Source organism: Anas platyrhynchos, chromosome 3, assembly GCF_047663525.1.
Source record: "Anas platyrhynchos isolate ZD024472 breed Pekin duck chromosome 3, IASCAAS_PekinDuck_T2T, whole genome shotgun sequence".
NCBI classification, from domain to species: Eukaryota; Metazoa; Chordata; class Aves; order Anseriformes; family Anatidae; genus Anas; species Anas platyrhynchos.
The window spans coordinates 33,633,895-33,647,315 of NC_092589.1; the positions used below are offsets into that span (position 1 = coordinate 33,633,895).

At 35.4% G+C, this 13,421-nt stretch overlaps 1 protein-coding gene across 9 annotated transcripts in view; it reads right to left on the reverse strand.

The window, feature by feature from the left end:
• Positions 1-13,421, reverse strand: part of HEATR5B (HEAT repeat containing 5B) — a 56,569-nt gene that overhangs the window by 35,370 nt on the left and 7,778 nt on the right. For all 9 annotated transcript variants that reach the window (XM_027453896.3, XM_038176730.2, XM_038176729.2 and 6 more), the window contains 11 exons: positions 12,366-12,615; positions 10,547-10,702; positions 9,523-9,773; positions 8,999-9,110; positions 7,654-7,806; positions 7,281-7,380; positions 6,371-6,480; positions 5,810-5,973; positions 4,601-4,776; positions 3,946-4,051; positions 1,300-1,490 (listed from right to left, as the gene is read on the reverse strand). In XM_027453896.3, the coding sequence (XP_027309697.3) occupies positions 1,300-1,490; positions 3,946-4,051; positions 4,601-4,776; positions 5,810-5,973; positions 6,371-6,480; positions 7,281-7,380; positions 7,654-7,806; positions 8,999-9,110; positions 9,523-9,773; positions 10,547-10,702; positions 12,366-12,615 (1,769 nt within the window). The remainder of the gene's footprint in view (positions 1-1,299; positions 1,491-3,945; positions 4,052-4,600; positions 4,777-5,809; positions 5,974-6,370; positions 6,481-7,280; positions 7,381-7,653; positions 7,807-8,998; positions 9,111-9,522; positions 9,774-10,546; positions 10,703-12,365; positions 12,616-13,421) is intronic.

The window sequence follows — 13,421 nt, forward strand, 5'->3', positions numbered from 1 at the left end:
TTAGAAGTATAAGAATATAGGAAAAGAGCCTAGTGTTTACCAATGTTTCACAGTAGACTAATTTAATAATCATAAGAGTCATTGCTAGGCCACTGCAGTGAAAAGAAATCAAGAACAAAAAAATGACAAAACATACAGAGAAATTATGATGGAATCCAAATCACAGCTTCATCTTCCACTGCAGACAACTTCTTAATACAGCTGCTTTCTTCTACAGCTGCATTCAGAGATTTTTCCAATAGATTTTGTAGTAGTATTTTTATTAATGAACTTAAAACACAATGAATAGCATTCTGAATGACCTAGCTGCATGAAATAGTGACTCGCTGTGTATATTCCACAATTCTTCATCTCAGAATGCATGTCACATACTGCCAACTGTAATTAAAACCCTCTTCAGACAAAAAAAAAAAAAAAAAAAGAGAGAGAGATAGAAGAAGGATATCCTATTTAGAAGAAAGATTTTTTTTTCCTGGTTGTCTGTATGTATCAGAGAAGCACACTCATAGCCATTAGTAAACAACAGCAGCAGCTGCAAGAAAGTAAATGCAAATGCCATATATGCAAAAATGGTTTGACAGTGTCAACAGACTGGCAATCATTGTTAACTTGAGTCCTGCATAAGAAACCAAGGGAAGAGTCCCAGTAGCAGAAATTCAAGGAATGACCATGAAGATGATATACTTCATTACAAGATGAAATAATGGAGAAAAATTGAATTACTCAGAGGTAAGAGACTATATTCATGGAGCATGGCGAGCCAAAAGACATGCTGCAGCCCTGAGGTAGGAGCATTCAGATCCACAGACTGGCTGATGTCTAAAATTTAAGCTGAAATTGGGAAATATGTTGTCTTGGTATATGCACCAGGTATCCTTCTAAAGAGCTGAGAGTTAATGACAAAATATAGAAAAAACAAATGGGCCAGTAGGTAAGTTAAATTGATATGTTAGTGGTTGTATTTCATCAAAACATCTTTCTATCATACAATTCATGCTACAGGCATACTAAGTGTAAGCTGAGTTTATCTACCTGAAGCAGTTTAGTTACCTTACAAGTAACTCATGAAAAACCCTTCATTTGTATCATTTTGCATTCCAAGTAATGTAACAAATAAATTTTTATTCCTGGAAGAATCACATCAAATAAATCCAAATTTGAAGACTGTTTCAAGATTTCTTAGACCTATATAATCTTTGTAATAAAGCATGGAGAGAAAGAGTAAATAAAAAATGCTATTTCATAGAAGAATTTTCCAAACTGTATTTTATTTCCCTTTACGAATCAAAGCCAACTTACTTATCAAAGCTGTACTGAGCCATTCGAGCAATGAAAGTGGCTTCTCCAACCACTTGAGCCATTCTGCCAAGAGCTTCTCCTGCTGCACATCTCAGAATAGGATTCGGATTATCAAGGGCACCCATCACCAGCGTCAGAGCAGATTTGCGAACTTCTTCTGGTCCTAATGTGCTTTTGTTCTCAGCTAAACCCTACATGAACAAATGAAAAAAAAAAACACATTCCAAATCAGGGGAGGAAGGAAAGAGCAACATTACTGTAAGATCTTCAGTTAAAAATGATGTATTTAAAACTCAAAAACACAGTCTTAGCTTTGCCAGCACTCTACCTATTTCACATATAGAAGATGCGTTACATCAGTCTTTGTTATCAAATTCATTACAGCACTACACACACACACCTCAATGCTACTGAATCTTAACTAGCAGCTGGCTTGACACAGGATAACCAAAGGAAAAGATAAGAAAAGAAGGGGGGGTGCTTTAAATTTAACTGTAATATCTCTTTATCGGAAGAAAAAACACAGCTAAGTTGCATTTCTGCAAGAATCAAATAGATTTTAGGTACACGAGAACATTTTTTCTTAACATTTACATATTTGAAATTGTATATTGTATGCTACGTAAGTGTGTTACAGAGCAATAACACTAAACACTGTTTCTGCAGGTTCTCCGGTTTCCATATTCCTTTAATAACACACTACCTTCCATTATAACTTTCAAGAAGTCTTTACTTTGGGAAAAATAATCAAATACATGTGAAGCACTGCATGTGTTATAGAGGAAGAAGCTGATGGCTCCACCATAGATTCTCATTTTCTGTTCTGAAATCCTCATTTCAGCTCTTAAACTTTTGACAGTTCTTTGGCCTTTTGGCATGGCATGGGAAATCCCAAGCTCCTTTCTCAGAAAATAGCTTTCAACTTGTCTCATGTTTCAGCATGGCTCATATTTCTAAGGACAAAGCAAGGAAGAGAAGCCTTGTTTTGCCAGTGTGAGATCTGTGACAACTTTCTTTTCAAAAACTCTACTAAGTTCTACATAAAGAGTTGACATTTCACAGACAGCTTTTGGGGGCGGGGGGGGAAACTGACTTTTGCTGTTACTACAAAAACTTTACCCAACTAAAGGTTCATACGAAAATGTGTTTTGCCCAAGTCTGCCAGGATTTTGCAGTCCAGTTCCCAGAATACTCTTATTAAAATGCTCCAGATCACATACATAAATGGGCATGTGTCCTGGTTTCAGCTGGGATAGAGTTAATTTTCTTCCTCGTAACTGCTATGGTGCTGTGTTTTGATTTGCAATTGCTCTGTGTATTCTCTTATCATTAATATTATTTTCCCCTCATTTTCCGTCCTATTAAACTGTCTATCTCAACCTACCAGTTTTTACTTCTCCACACCCCCAGTCCGATTCTCTCCCCAGTCCCGCTGGTGGGGAGGGACAGAGAGTGAGCAGGTGGCTGCATGGTGCTTAGCTGCCTGCTGAGTTAAAACACACCAGTATGCCCTTCAGCTGTACATCAGGGCTGAGGTGCCTTAACTCATAACTAGGAACCAAACTGAAGAGGGAGCCATTCATTATCTAAAGCATGAGACATCTAGGCTAAAAAGCCTGGGTAATTATCTTATAGTCAAGGGAGAAGAGTGCGTCATTGCATCCTAAAAGAAGTGGGACAATTCACTCTCCATAGACAGTCCTCTCTCCCCATCAAGTGGGGACCAGAGACCCATTAAAAAGCAGCTGAAGATAGGCAGTCATTGCTTGGATGGCAAAGGTCAGACAAGAAGAAACCCATCCAATCTTTAATTACAGTCTAACACTTCCATAAGGACAACTTCCTCAGTGCACAGGACTCAGTTGCCCTGAAGCTGAAGGATGATGACATAATGGGGGAAAATCTGACAGACTCATGAATTGGAAATCCATACAGAACATCAGAAAAAAATCTTGAAATACCTTAATAAATTTGACAAGTAGAAAGAAAATCCTACACTGAGACACTGTTCCACAGAGCCTCGAGGTAATACAAGTCACTGAAACCAAGTATTTCTCTCACTTACTGTCTAGATTCCTGACTTCATAGCATGAGGATAGATTTCCAAGCACAGGTAGAGCACAAATAATTGTAATGAAGTCAGTGGGACTTGAGGATAAGCATTTGAAATTCTATATTATATTAAGGAGTCTAAAGAATAAATAGTTCAGACATCTAAAATGATCTAAAATGGAGACCCAAGTTTATCTTTGTGTTTCCATGAGCCTCACCTGCACAACACTCATCCGCAAAGATATGAGGGGTGTGTTGTGTTTTTTTTTTTTTTTGAGTATGTATGAAAAAGTATTTAAATCCATAAGTACAGTGCAAAGAAAAATAGAGTGGTGAAAAAGAAAATAAAGACAATACTATACAGACATGAATCTCATCTATTCTTTGTACTCATACATGCAGATGAGCTAAAACAAAGAACATCTGAAAAGAGGAGAGGGGAGAGAGGGAGGGAATTTGCAATGTCTGAGTTTTGTTCCCAAAAGTTTAAGTACTAACTTCAGCAATGTCCTTCTAACAGCCTTTTGTACAGAACACAAGTCTACAAACCAAACTGCTGAATTTTTGTATCTACTACAAGTTCACAGGTTTTACCTTCAAGGCACTAAGAACAGCAGTAAAGATATTAAGCTGCACAGCTTGCTGTCGAACACCTTTAGCCTGCTTGACACATTCAGCAAAGTGATCCAACATCTGTAATCTAAAACAAAGAACATAATTTAAGTGACATTCTTTCAAAATGCAAACCAAAACACAGCTGGTAAAAACTGCACACAACCAAAAGGCCTTTTAAGTTGGATCATAGAATTTGTGCTTCAGGGGCTGCAGAAAGTATTCAACTTAGGCAGAAAGGGTAGTATTACTTTAAATGTCACTTTGCTGATTCTTCTTTTAGATTAATTTATCCCTTTTGGAGAAAACACCGCAAAGAGAAAGCAAGTATTCAGATACGTTTGGCTGTATAACTAGAAAGCTATGAGGGCAAAACTGGAAAGATGCTGCCTCTCCACTACCATTCAAAACAATGTTAGGCTCCACGTTCCTATTACTGTTCCTATTATTTTTCCCATTTAACCTCATGCTGCGAAGTATTACTGGGAGGAGCATTCCCTAAAAGATACCAAGAACAGGAGTACAACGAACAATCTGGATACGTAGCTATTCTGCAGTTCCCCAGCCAGATCTTTCCATAGCTAAAAACAGTATAGACCTCATTGAATTTTGAAATTGAATATAAATGTAAACTGACCTATGTTTGTAAGAGACATGAGGAAAAACCACACCAAAGAGAGCCACAGATGCATCGATGACAGATACTCCTAGAGGAAGGGGGCCAGGTACAGCTTCACCAGCAGGGATACGCAAATAAATCGAAGATGGATCATGCTCCAAAGCACCACTTCCAGATGCACTGTTAGGCTGAAGCTGCAAAATGCCACATAATATGTGAACACCTCTGAATATACCTTTGCAAATAAAAATCTTATCTAGAGATAACCAAAAGATATATGCGATAGCTAAGAACAATAAACTACCTTACAAACAATTAAAAGCTACTGCAGTGTCTCCATGCATGCATGCATTAGCATTTACAGGGCCGGTTAAATCCCTGAGGGTAAAACCAGTTAGTGTCTGGGTAAGTGCACGAACTATGACTCCTGGTAGAAGATACGGACATCAGATACATTCAGATACATGTATGTATTTAATTTCTGATACCCATAGCACCTTCTGAAGTAGCAGCTTCTGACCACAAACTGACGTTTCAGAAAAAATTATTTATTCACTCAGAGCACTGAGTTACAGTACAGTATACTAAATGGTCAATTTGGGTTGTAATGATTCTCTACCCCGAAAAATTTAGAAATGGTATTATGATTACTAGCATTCCTATCACCATGAAAATATTCCTAACCATCATTCTTTCAGGAAACACATCTAATCAATTGACTACTTTCTTTTTTAAAAAAAAAAAAAAAGTTTTCACAGCTTTTTCATTATCTCATCATGAAACAAAACATGAGTCTTGTAGCTCTATATTCTTCTTAAAAGGTTGGGAAAGAGTAAACTTCTCTTGAGACTTTGATATGATTAAAAACTAGAATGTGACCAAACAGCTGCTTTCTGAGAAATCTTGCCATTATTAAATAGACTGCAGCAGAAGCAGCATTTTCAGCTCCCCATCTCACCCAGGACATTTCTGAGAAGTTGAGCTGCAAAAGTTTATGATGGCACAGTTCAGCCAATTCTCAGAACAGTTATTTGTCTAGAGAACACAGTGAATGAATTAATGAACTGTTCCCAGTGTGCCATTTGTTTCCAGGAGCCATACAAAAAAAAAAAAAAAAAAGGTAATCGTGTCAACACTGGTAGCTTATCTGAAAAACTTTATCAAGAGAGATTCCCATAGCAATACTTGCTTCTTTTTTGTATTCATATTCTTCTGTTTATACATTACCTGGTCTTCAATTGACTTATGATCAGTTTCCTGCAGCCAAGAGCCAAGAAGAACACTGTCATCGTAATGACAAAGAGACCTCAGGAGTGATGTGGTTGTATTAGCAGAGTTGTCTGTCAAAGTAAATTCTGCTACCAATTCACGAAGAAGTGCATTAAATGATCCTAAGACAACAGACATTAAAAAGTATCATTATTGCTTTTTATCCAAAACATTTCAGCTACAGATCAGGCCAGCCCCCTCAGGATGACAATCCAGATTCTGCAAAAAATCTGGCTCATCCACATGATCATGTAGACATAATGAATTAATAAATGTTTGCACATTTAAGTAAGCAAACAGATACTTGGTTGAAACTGCAGTTCTGTAGAAGTCTTTATATATGTCTGGTTGGGCTCAATTTGCTTTTTTTAAACTTTTAGGAAAAGACAGATGTGTACTTTTTACTCAGCCACCTAGTGCTACGTGGCAGGTCAAATAAAGATATCACCAAAAAAGACATTCAAAGTACAACTTTTACTTTAACAATCACTGTCAAAAAAAAAACCAAAAACAACATACCTTCATATGTCTTTGGAGGTAATAAAGCCAATATATCATAAAGTCTTAAACGGACCATCGCTGCACTAGCTTTCAGATGAGCTCCATGTGCTTTAATTACCGATGGAATGCTACAGAATCCAAAAACAGAGACAGACAGAAACATTGCAGTTACTGAAAAGAATGTTTCTTATTTCTTTTGAGAAGATATGCCACTAGCCAGAAAAGGAAAACAGTGTTCAACAAACTACTCTGATGAGTTACTTCAGCATTACTCAAATAACTAATTCTTGGAAATAATTCCAAAAGAAAAAAAAAAATATATATATATATATATATTTATATATATATTTATATATATATATATATTTTATTATATTTTTATATATATATATACATATATATACATATATACATATATATATATATATATATCTTGGAAGTAATAGTTCTGAGAAAAAAAAATCAATTTAAACTGCTGCTTAAAGAAAACAACAACAACAAAGAAGCCCAACCTGTGTTTTATCTTTTATTCTGTAAAATATTTCAAAAATCCTTTAATTAGTACCTTTTGTAAAAGTATATTTATTGATTAACATCTAGTATACCAGTAACTTAACTTTCTTGTCTTTTTAACATGAAGCAAACATGAAAGTAAAAAAGCTAATTGAAAATCCAAAACACAGTTAAGAAAACAAAAATTTGGAACATGAATTAAAACAAAGTAGTCCTAGTATTTCAGCTCTGGGTAAAAATAAACATGAACAAAAAGCAGAAACAGCAGAAGAATAGACCAGTAACTTCCTCTCAGTACTGAGATATATATATAATATTTTTATTTTTTTTTTTCCAAAAGACCATTTCTTTATCTCACAATGTGCTTCTAAAGATAACACAAATACATTTTATTTTTTTTAAACTGTCTACTTACTGTGACATCATTGTCATGGCACATTCTATGGGTGTCATCAGCTTCCTGATCACATCCTCAGTAAGGAGCTCAGGACAGTGAGCAACAAAACTTCTCATAGCTATTAACAAAATATAAATTAAAATTTTACTCAGAAGTATAAAGCAACATACAGATCCTAAGAGGATATAAAAAAAGTAGCAATTAAAAATATTTATTCAATGTGTGACATATTCGTAAGACTGCATACCAAAAATAGGTCCCTGGTGAAAATTTGACAAGTCTTACTCGTGTTCAAAGAAAGAAGGGAAGCTAAGGCAGATTTCTCTATAATATTTAGGACCATGTTCTGTTTTACTTTGTTCTTGTGAATTTTGAAATTTCAAATTCTTACCACACAGAGCTCCAGCACGGCCTTCCAATGTTACTTGCCATGTGAAAGAATCCCCTCTTGCCTTTTCTGCCTCCAGCTCCTTCAGAGAACGTGGAAACACATTTCGCCATAGCAGCAACATCTTAGGGAGATGATATCGAACAACAGAAGGACCTATTTATAAAAATAAATCAATAGAAGACTGTATAATAAAAAATTGTATTAAACTAACCACAAAAAATCTGCCATGAAGGCATCTGTTCTTATAACTATTTTTCTCTTACTTCCCTTCTCTTCCTACATCTCCCTACTTGAATCTCCTATTCTTCACTGTTCTCTCATTTGTAGGTTACAAGTGTTCCAAACAGTGAAGATAAGTCTGTTTGTTGGTATTAGTACTAAAAATAGGGACTAGCCAAATCTATATATTGAATCATGTATGTAAGTGCTGACACTTGTCTTTTTATTCTGTTTTATTTTTATATTACTGTTTTGAAGGCAAGCTCTTTAGCCTATCGCAACTTATTCATATGATAGAAAAATAGTTGACAGTTACTGACTATAAATACAGTTTTCAGTCAAATTTAAAGAAAGCTTCTGAAAAAGCTCTAGAAAATCCACTGCAAGTGCATTACAAATATTTTGGAGAAGGACAAGCAAAATAGTGCTACACTGTTAGCAAAATGTTGGCAAAAATGGGATGATGTAGAGAATACACAACAGAAATGGCATTTGCTGAGAGATCAAGATACTGAAGAACATATCAAAGCTTTATCACATTTTCCATTATAAAACCAGAAACAAATGAACAAAAAAAGATTGCTGCAAAATTCATAAAATTCACTTTATAACCTGTCAAAATATAGCATCCAATATTTCTGTGATGGCATATATGAGCAGTCATACATAAGGTTGCTTTTTTTTTTTTTTTGAGACAAAAGAATGGCTTTTAAACTGTTAACACCCCTAATCAGTATTACTGCTTACCCATGATATGCTTGCAGCTTATTGAAAGGCTAATTATATTTTATTTGCAGTTTGTTTCTTGTGCACCACCGAACTGATTAGTACTTTTCATAGAATGACTAACTGCTAGGTTTCCGAAACAAAGCAAAAACACCCAGAGTAGATTTTTTTTTTTTAAAGTTATGTCACCTGCTATTACCCTTCAGCTTACATGAACTCTAGTATTTCTGCATCACGAACATCACTGCTGACACAAATGAACTAACACTGCTTCCAGTGGTATCAATGCCCTAGTACTAGACACTGTACTGATTATACATAGCAACTATTTGCTAGAGTGGATTACCAGAAACGTTGGGCAAGCATTATAACAAAACCAAATACAACTGTTTTTACAAACCTAAAGTCATAAGTGCTCCAAGTAAAAGCCATCCAGCTTGAGTCCGTTGCAAGGAAAGTCTGCTGTTCTGTGCAGCAGTTCGTAACAGATCCTCAGCAATACTAACCACCATCTGCAATGTCATAAAAATGGATTTCAAAAAAATAAACTAAGCCACTCCTACAAATTCACTCTTACTAATCTTATGTAAAATTTAAATTGATTTTCTATAAAGAGCAGATTACATTTCATACAGATAATTAGCCCTATGCACATGACAATACAGACAGTAACATTCTTTTGAGTAATTATTCATTAATATGACCAACAAGAATGCAAATTTGAAAGAGGGATGGGAAAAAAAGCTGGTAAATATTTTAACTGAAATGCTACAACCAAGCACTCTGACCATTGCTCTTGCTAGGTACAAGGTCAGTTTCATGACCCTTTAACTTGTTACTACGTTAGACATTTTGCAAAGCAATTACTTCTTGAAAAAAAAAAAAAAAACTCTGTACACTCCCACCTGAAGATAATTATCTCACCTTTCCTTTAGCATGAGGAATGCCTAAGGGACACTGATGCACACCACCTAATAAAGCAGCCATTGCAAAACTGTAGCCACTGACAGCTTCAGGGGAAGTCTTCAGATTGTTGAGTCTTTCTGCACATCTATCTAAAAACGGAGTCAACTGAAAAGGCAACGCCACAGCTACACACCGCAAACACCATGCGGCAGCAAGTCGAGCAGCCATGCTGGGATGAAGAAGAACTGAAGTTACTGTCTCCAACAGACCTACAGGAAAGAGTTTATAATTTAAAAATTACAATATGCTTTTTCACATACGTAAACACGTAAACTGCATCAATATTAGACAGGCAACATGAAATTTAAGAATGCCAGAACTGCAGTACTTGAGTTTTTATAACTTTGCCTTTTTCTTTAAGGAAACCCAGAAGCATTATTAGCATTAGCTTGAAGTTTCGCTGGAAAAAAACACGGGTATCCACAAACAAAAAAAATAAAATAAAATAAAAAAATAAGGACTACAGTTCCACATTACAAATGTGGATTCAGATGTTAAAACAAGCAAGAAGAAAATCCCACACAAGCCCTGGTCAACTCAGGTTAAATAACAAGCTTTTTAAATACGATTATCCACAACTTTATCTCCTGACAAAATGCCCCTACTCTTCAGGTTAAAAAAAATAATCTATCAAGGAAATACTGCTTTCCAGAAGCACGTATTTCAGACCTTGTACAGTAAAACAATCTATTTCCTTTAATACCATTATTGGAAACTCATTGATGCTAAAAATCACAATTTTACTCATCCTGAAAAGGAGCTTTAGACAAAACTTCCATTAGAAAAGTTACTTAAAACCGTCAAACTAAAGTTAGGGTACTATACACAGTGAGCAGGACAAACTCAGCTATAGAGAGTACTACAGGGGATGAGAGTTTAATTGATTTCTTTCTTACACATTAATTTTCTATTTAACTAGATTGTAATCATATTTCATATCCACTGCTCAAATATCTCAACCTATTTAAGTTTACCTGCATACCTATAGAAGGTTCTTGAATAAGAGGAGATGCAGTGGCATTCAGACTCTGAACCAGACTACCCAGTTCTTGGAGAGCACACACCATTACATGCTGGCTTGCAGCTATATCGGCAGCTCCTGCTTTATTTTCACTGTTAGCATCATTCACAACTGCTTCTGCAGAAAATAAAAGTATCTCGTTTAACTACCATTTGAATCACATATACAGGATATAACATATACAGGATAGGAAGGGAAAACAGTTTTAACATCAACCCTAAATATTATAATAAAAACACAAGTTTGCCTGTAGCATGAGCTCACAAAGCAAATGCATCCTGAAGAAAAATAAGTTTTAAAGCTACCAGCCAAACATAACCATCCAGAGTCCATGAAAAACACATGCCCAGAAGTTGCTGTGGATGGCACTGCACTAAGAGGTAGGATTCATACTGTAACCCAGCAAAAGTAAGCATATCCACATGCAGCATGTGTGTATTGTATCTATGTATACACACATACCTACAGATGAAGTAATTAGGACCACAATCTTGTCACATCTAGATTCTGTATATGAATTTGCATGAATATATACAGAAAAAAAAAATTTAAAAATTTTAAATCAGAGCAATATTAAAAAAAAATATCATAACCATTAACCATCTTAGAGCTATCCAATTAATTTCATAGATCTCACTTCATGTTTTTTTATCCTGCACAATGTCCCAGGAGCAACAGAGTAAGGGATGGGATTCCTTACCTGATGGGTATGGAAGCTGCAACTGTCACTTCTAAGAAAATGGATTTCAATAACAGCTTAAAATTTATGTATCTTCTACACTACAAATTTAACAAAAGGTCCCCCTTATATGAAGGGAAGCAATCATTACCAAGTAAAAATACCTCTAACTTATCAAATTCATTGGAAAATAAAAAAAAAGAAAAAAAAGCAGGTCATCCCATCATCCAAAAACATAATGGAATTCTCTCTAACTTTGATAAGCAGGTGGCAGGAGGAGTAATTTCTGCAACCGTTTTATCTCAGAACTATCATTTCTGATAGACTTTCCCCTGGGAGCACAAGGGTTCCAACTGCAATAAATATTAAAGTTCCAACTAACTTCAGACATACCTTCCCTACCAAAACAAAGTTAAGAGAATAATCTGCAAAAATTTTAAAAACAATTGCAATTCCATACATTAAACATCAATTTTAAAAACAAATTAGATGGTGGCATTGGAAAAAAAAAAAGTTGTTTACTAAATGCACTGTTGTGCAATTCCAGCTTCCCTTCTCAATCTCTAGCTCAAATTAACTGTTTTATAAGAAACAAATGATAGTTTTGAGATGTAAATCTCATAAAATGAGAGATTACACATTCAATAGGCCACAGTTATCCTCTCTAATTCCAGTTTTCAGATTACATCTTTATTTGTCACCTATAAAATCCAGCTGGATATCAGCATGGATATTAGCAGGGGATATACAAGGATGTTATCTGACCTACATGTTCTTCAGCAGTACTCCGCCCAACTTTCAACGCAACCTATCCCAAGATTAATTGCAAAAACACACTTCTGTTCCCCGTCTTGCATTCTAAGCAAATGCAATTCCAAAATCCACCAGACAGAGGATAACAAGACACTTTTACACAGTCACCTTTTAAGTATATTTAAGTTACATTTTGGATAAAAAATTTCAAACAGAAAGCAGATGAATTATTTTTTACCATAGCAATAAAATTACTTCTCACAGTAGAAGAAAAAAAAAAGGTTGAGATGATGTAACAACAATGATTTTCAACAGCTCTCAAATACAGAAAAAAAAAAAGTTTCTCACCCACTGCTTTCATTTGTTTACCAATAGCTTGACATATATCTTTGGCAGCTGCAATCTGTGCTTTCTCCCCCAGTAAGCTGCCCACAGTTGCTCTCAGGATAAAGGACACGCATCTTCGAGAGTACACTGCTTCCACGTGGGTCTGGGTTGCACGAGGATGGGAGACCAGATCGAGCACATGGGACAAAAACGTAGCAAAGTTGCGCTCCAACCACTGACCTCCTAATGTTGTAACAAAGACAACATAGGCCTGCAAATTCAGAAGTTACATACAGATCCAATTAAAACAGAAACAAGAGCCTAACAACTGAAGTAATATCCATGCATATTGCAATACAGTAGTGATAGCAGGGTCAGTTATATGCAACCTTAATAGGGCTAAACAGGATGAATCAACCCATCAGCCAAGTCTTTGAAGCCAAATTGCTTCCAGTACCAAGAGTAGCTCCAATACTGCTATGTATACTTTGAAGTGCAAAATGCTCTTGATGACAAGGCCTGTACATTGCTCTAAATATGTCTCTTCTTAAAAAAGTGTTTAAATAATAATAATGCAAATAGCAACATGAACATGTTTTAATTTATGATCAAGACTGAGCATTTTTGACAAGTTCACCTAAAAAACGACTTAAAAAAAAAAGCTTCACAAAAAAAAAAGTGAATTCTGTTAAGATACTGCAGCATATTGAAATACACGTCAGACTGAGAATGCCTGAATTTGAGGTTATGCTGCTGCTACCTTCCTCTATTAGAAAAGGAAAGCTTCTGTATTCAGATTTCACCTACTCAGAAAAGACATACGGAAAGAAGAAACATAATTTAACAAGCTAGGGCAGCAAACTTGACGCAGCAACCAGGAGAATCAGCACACACAAAAGGAGACAAGTATGCCCTGTCTAAAAGGAAATAGAATGAAAACAGGGAACCAGTCTTTAAGATGCTAATTTTTCAAATTTTTTTTTTTTTTTTTTACAAGTTAATCACACCTAAAACACGCTGATTAAATCAAATAAACATTCCTAAGCACATATTTGAATCAACAGGAATAACATATCT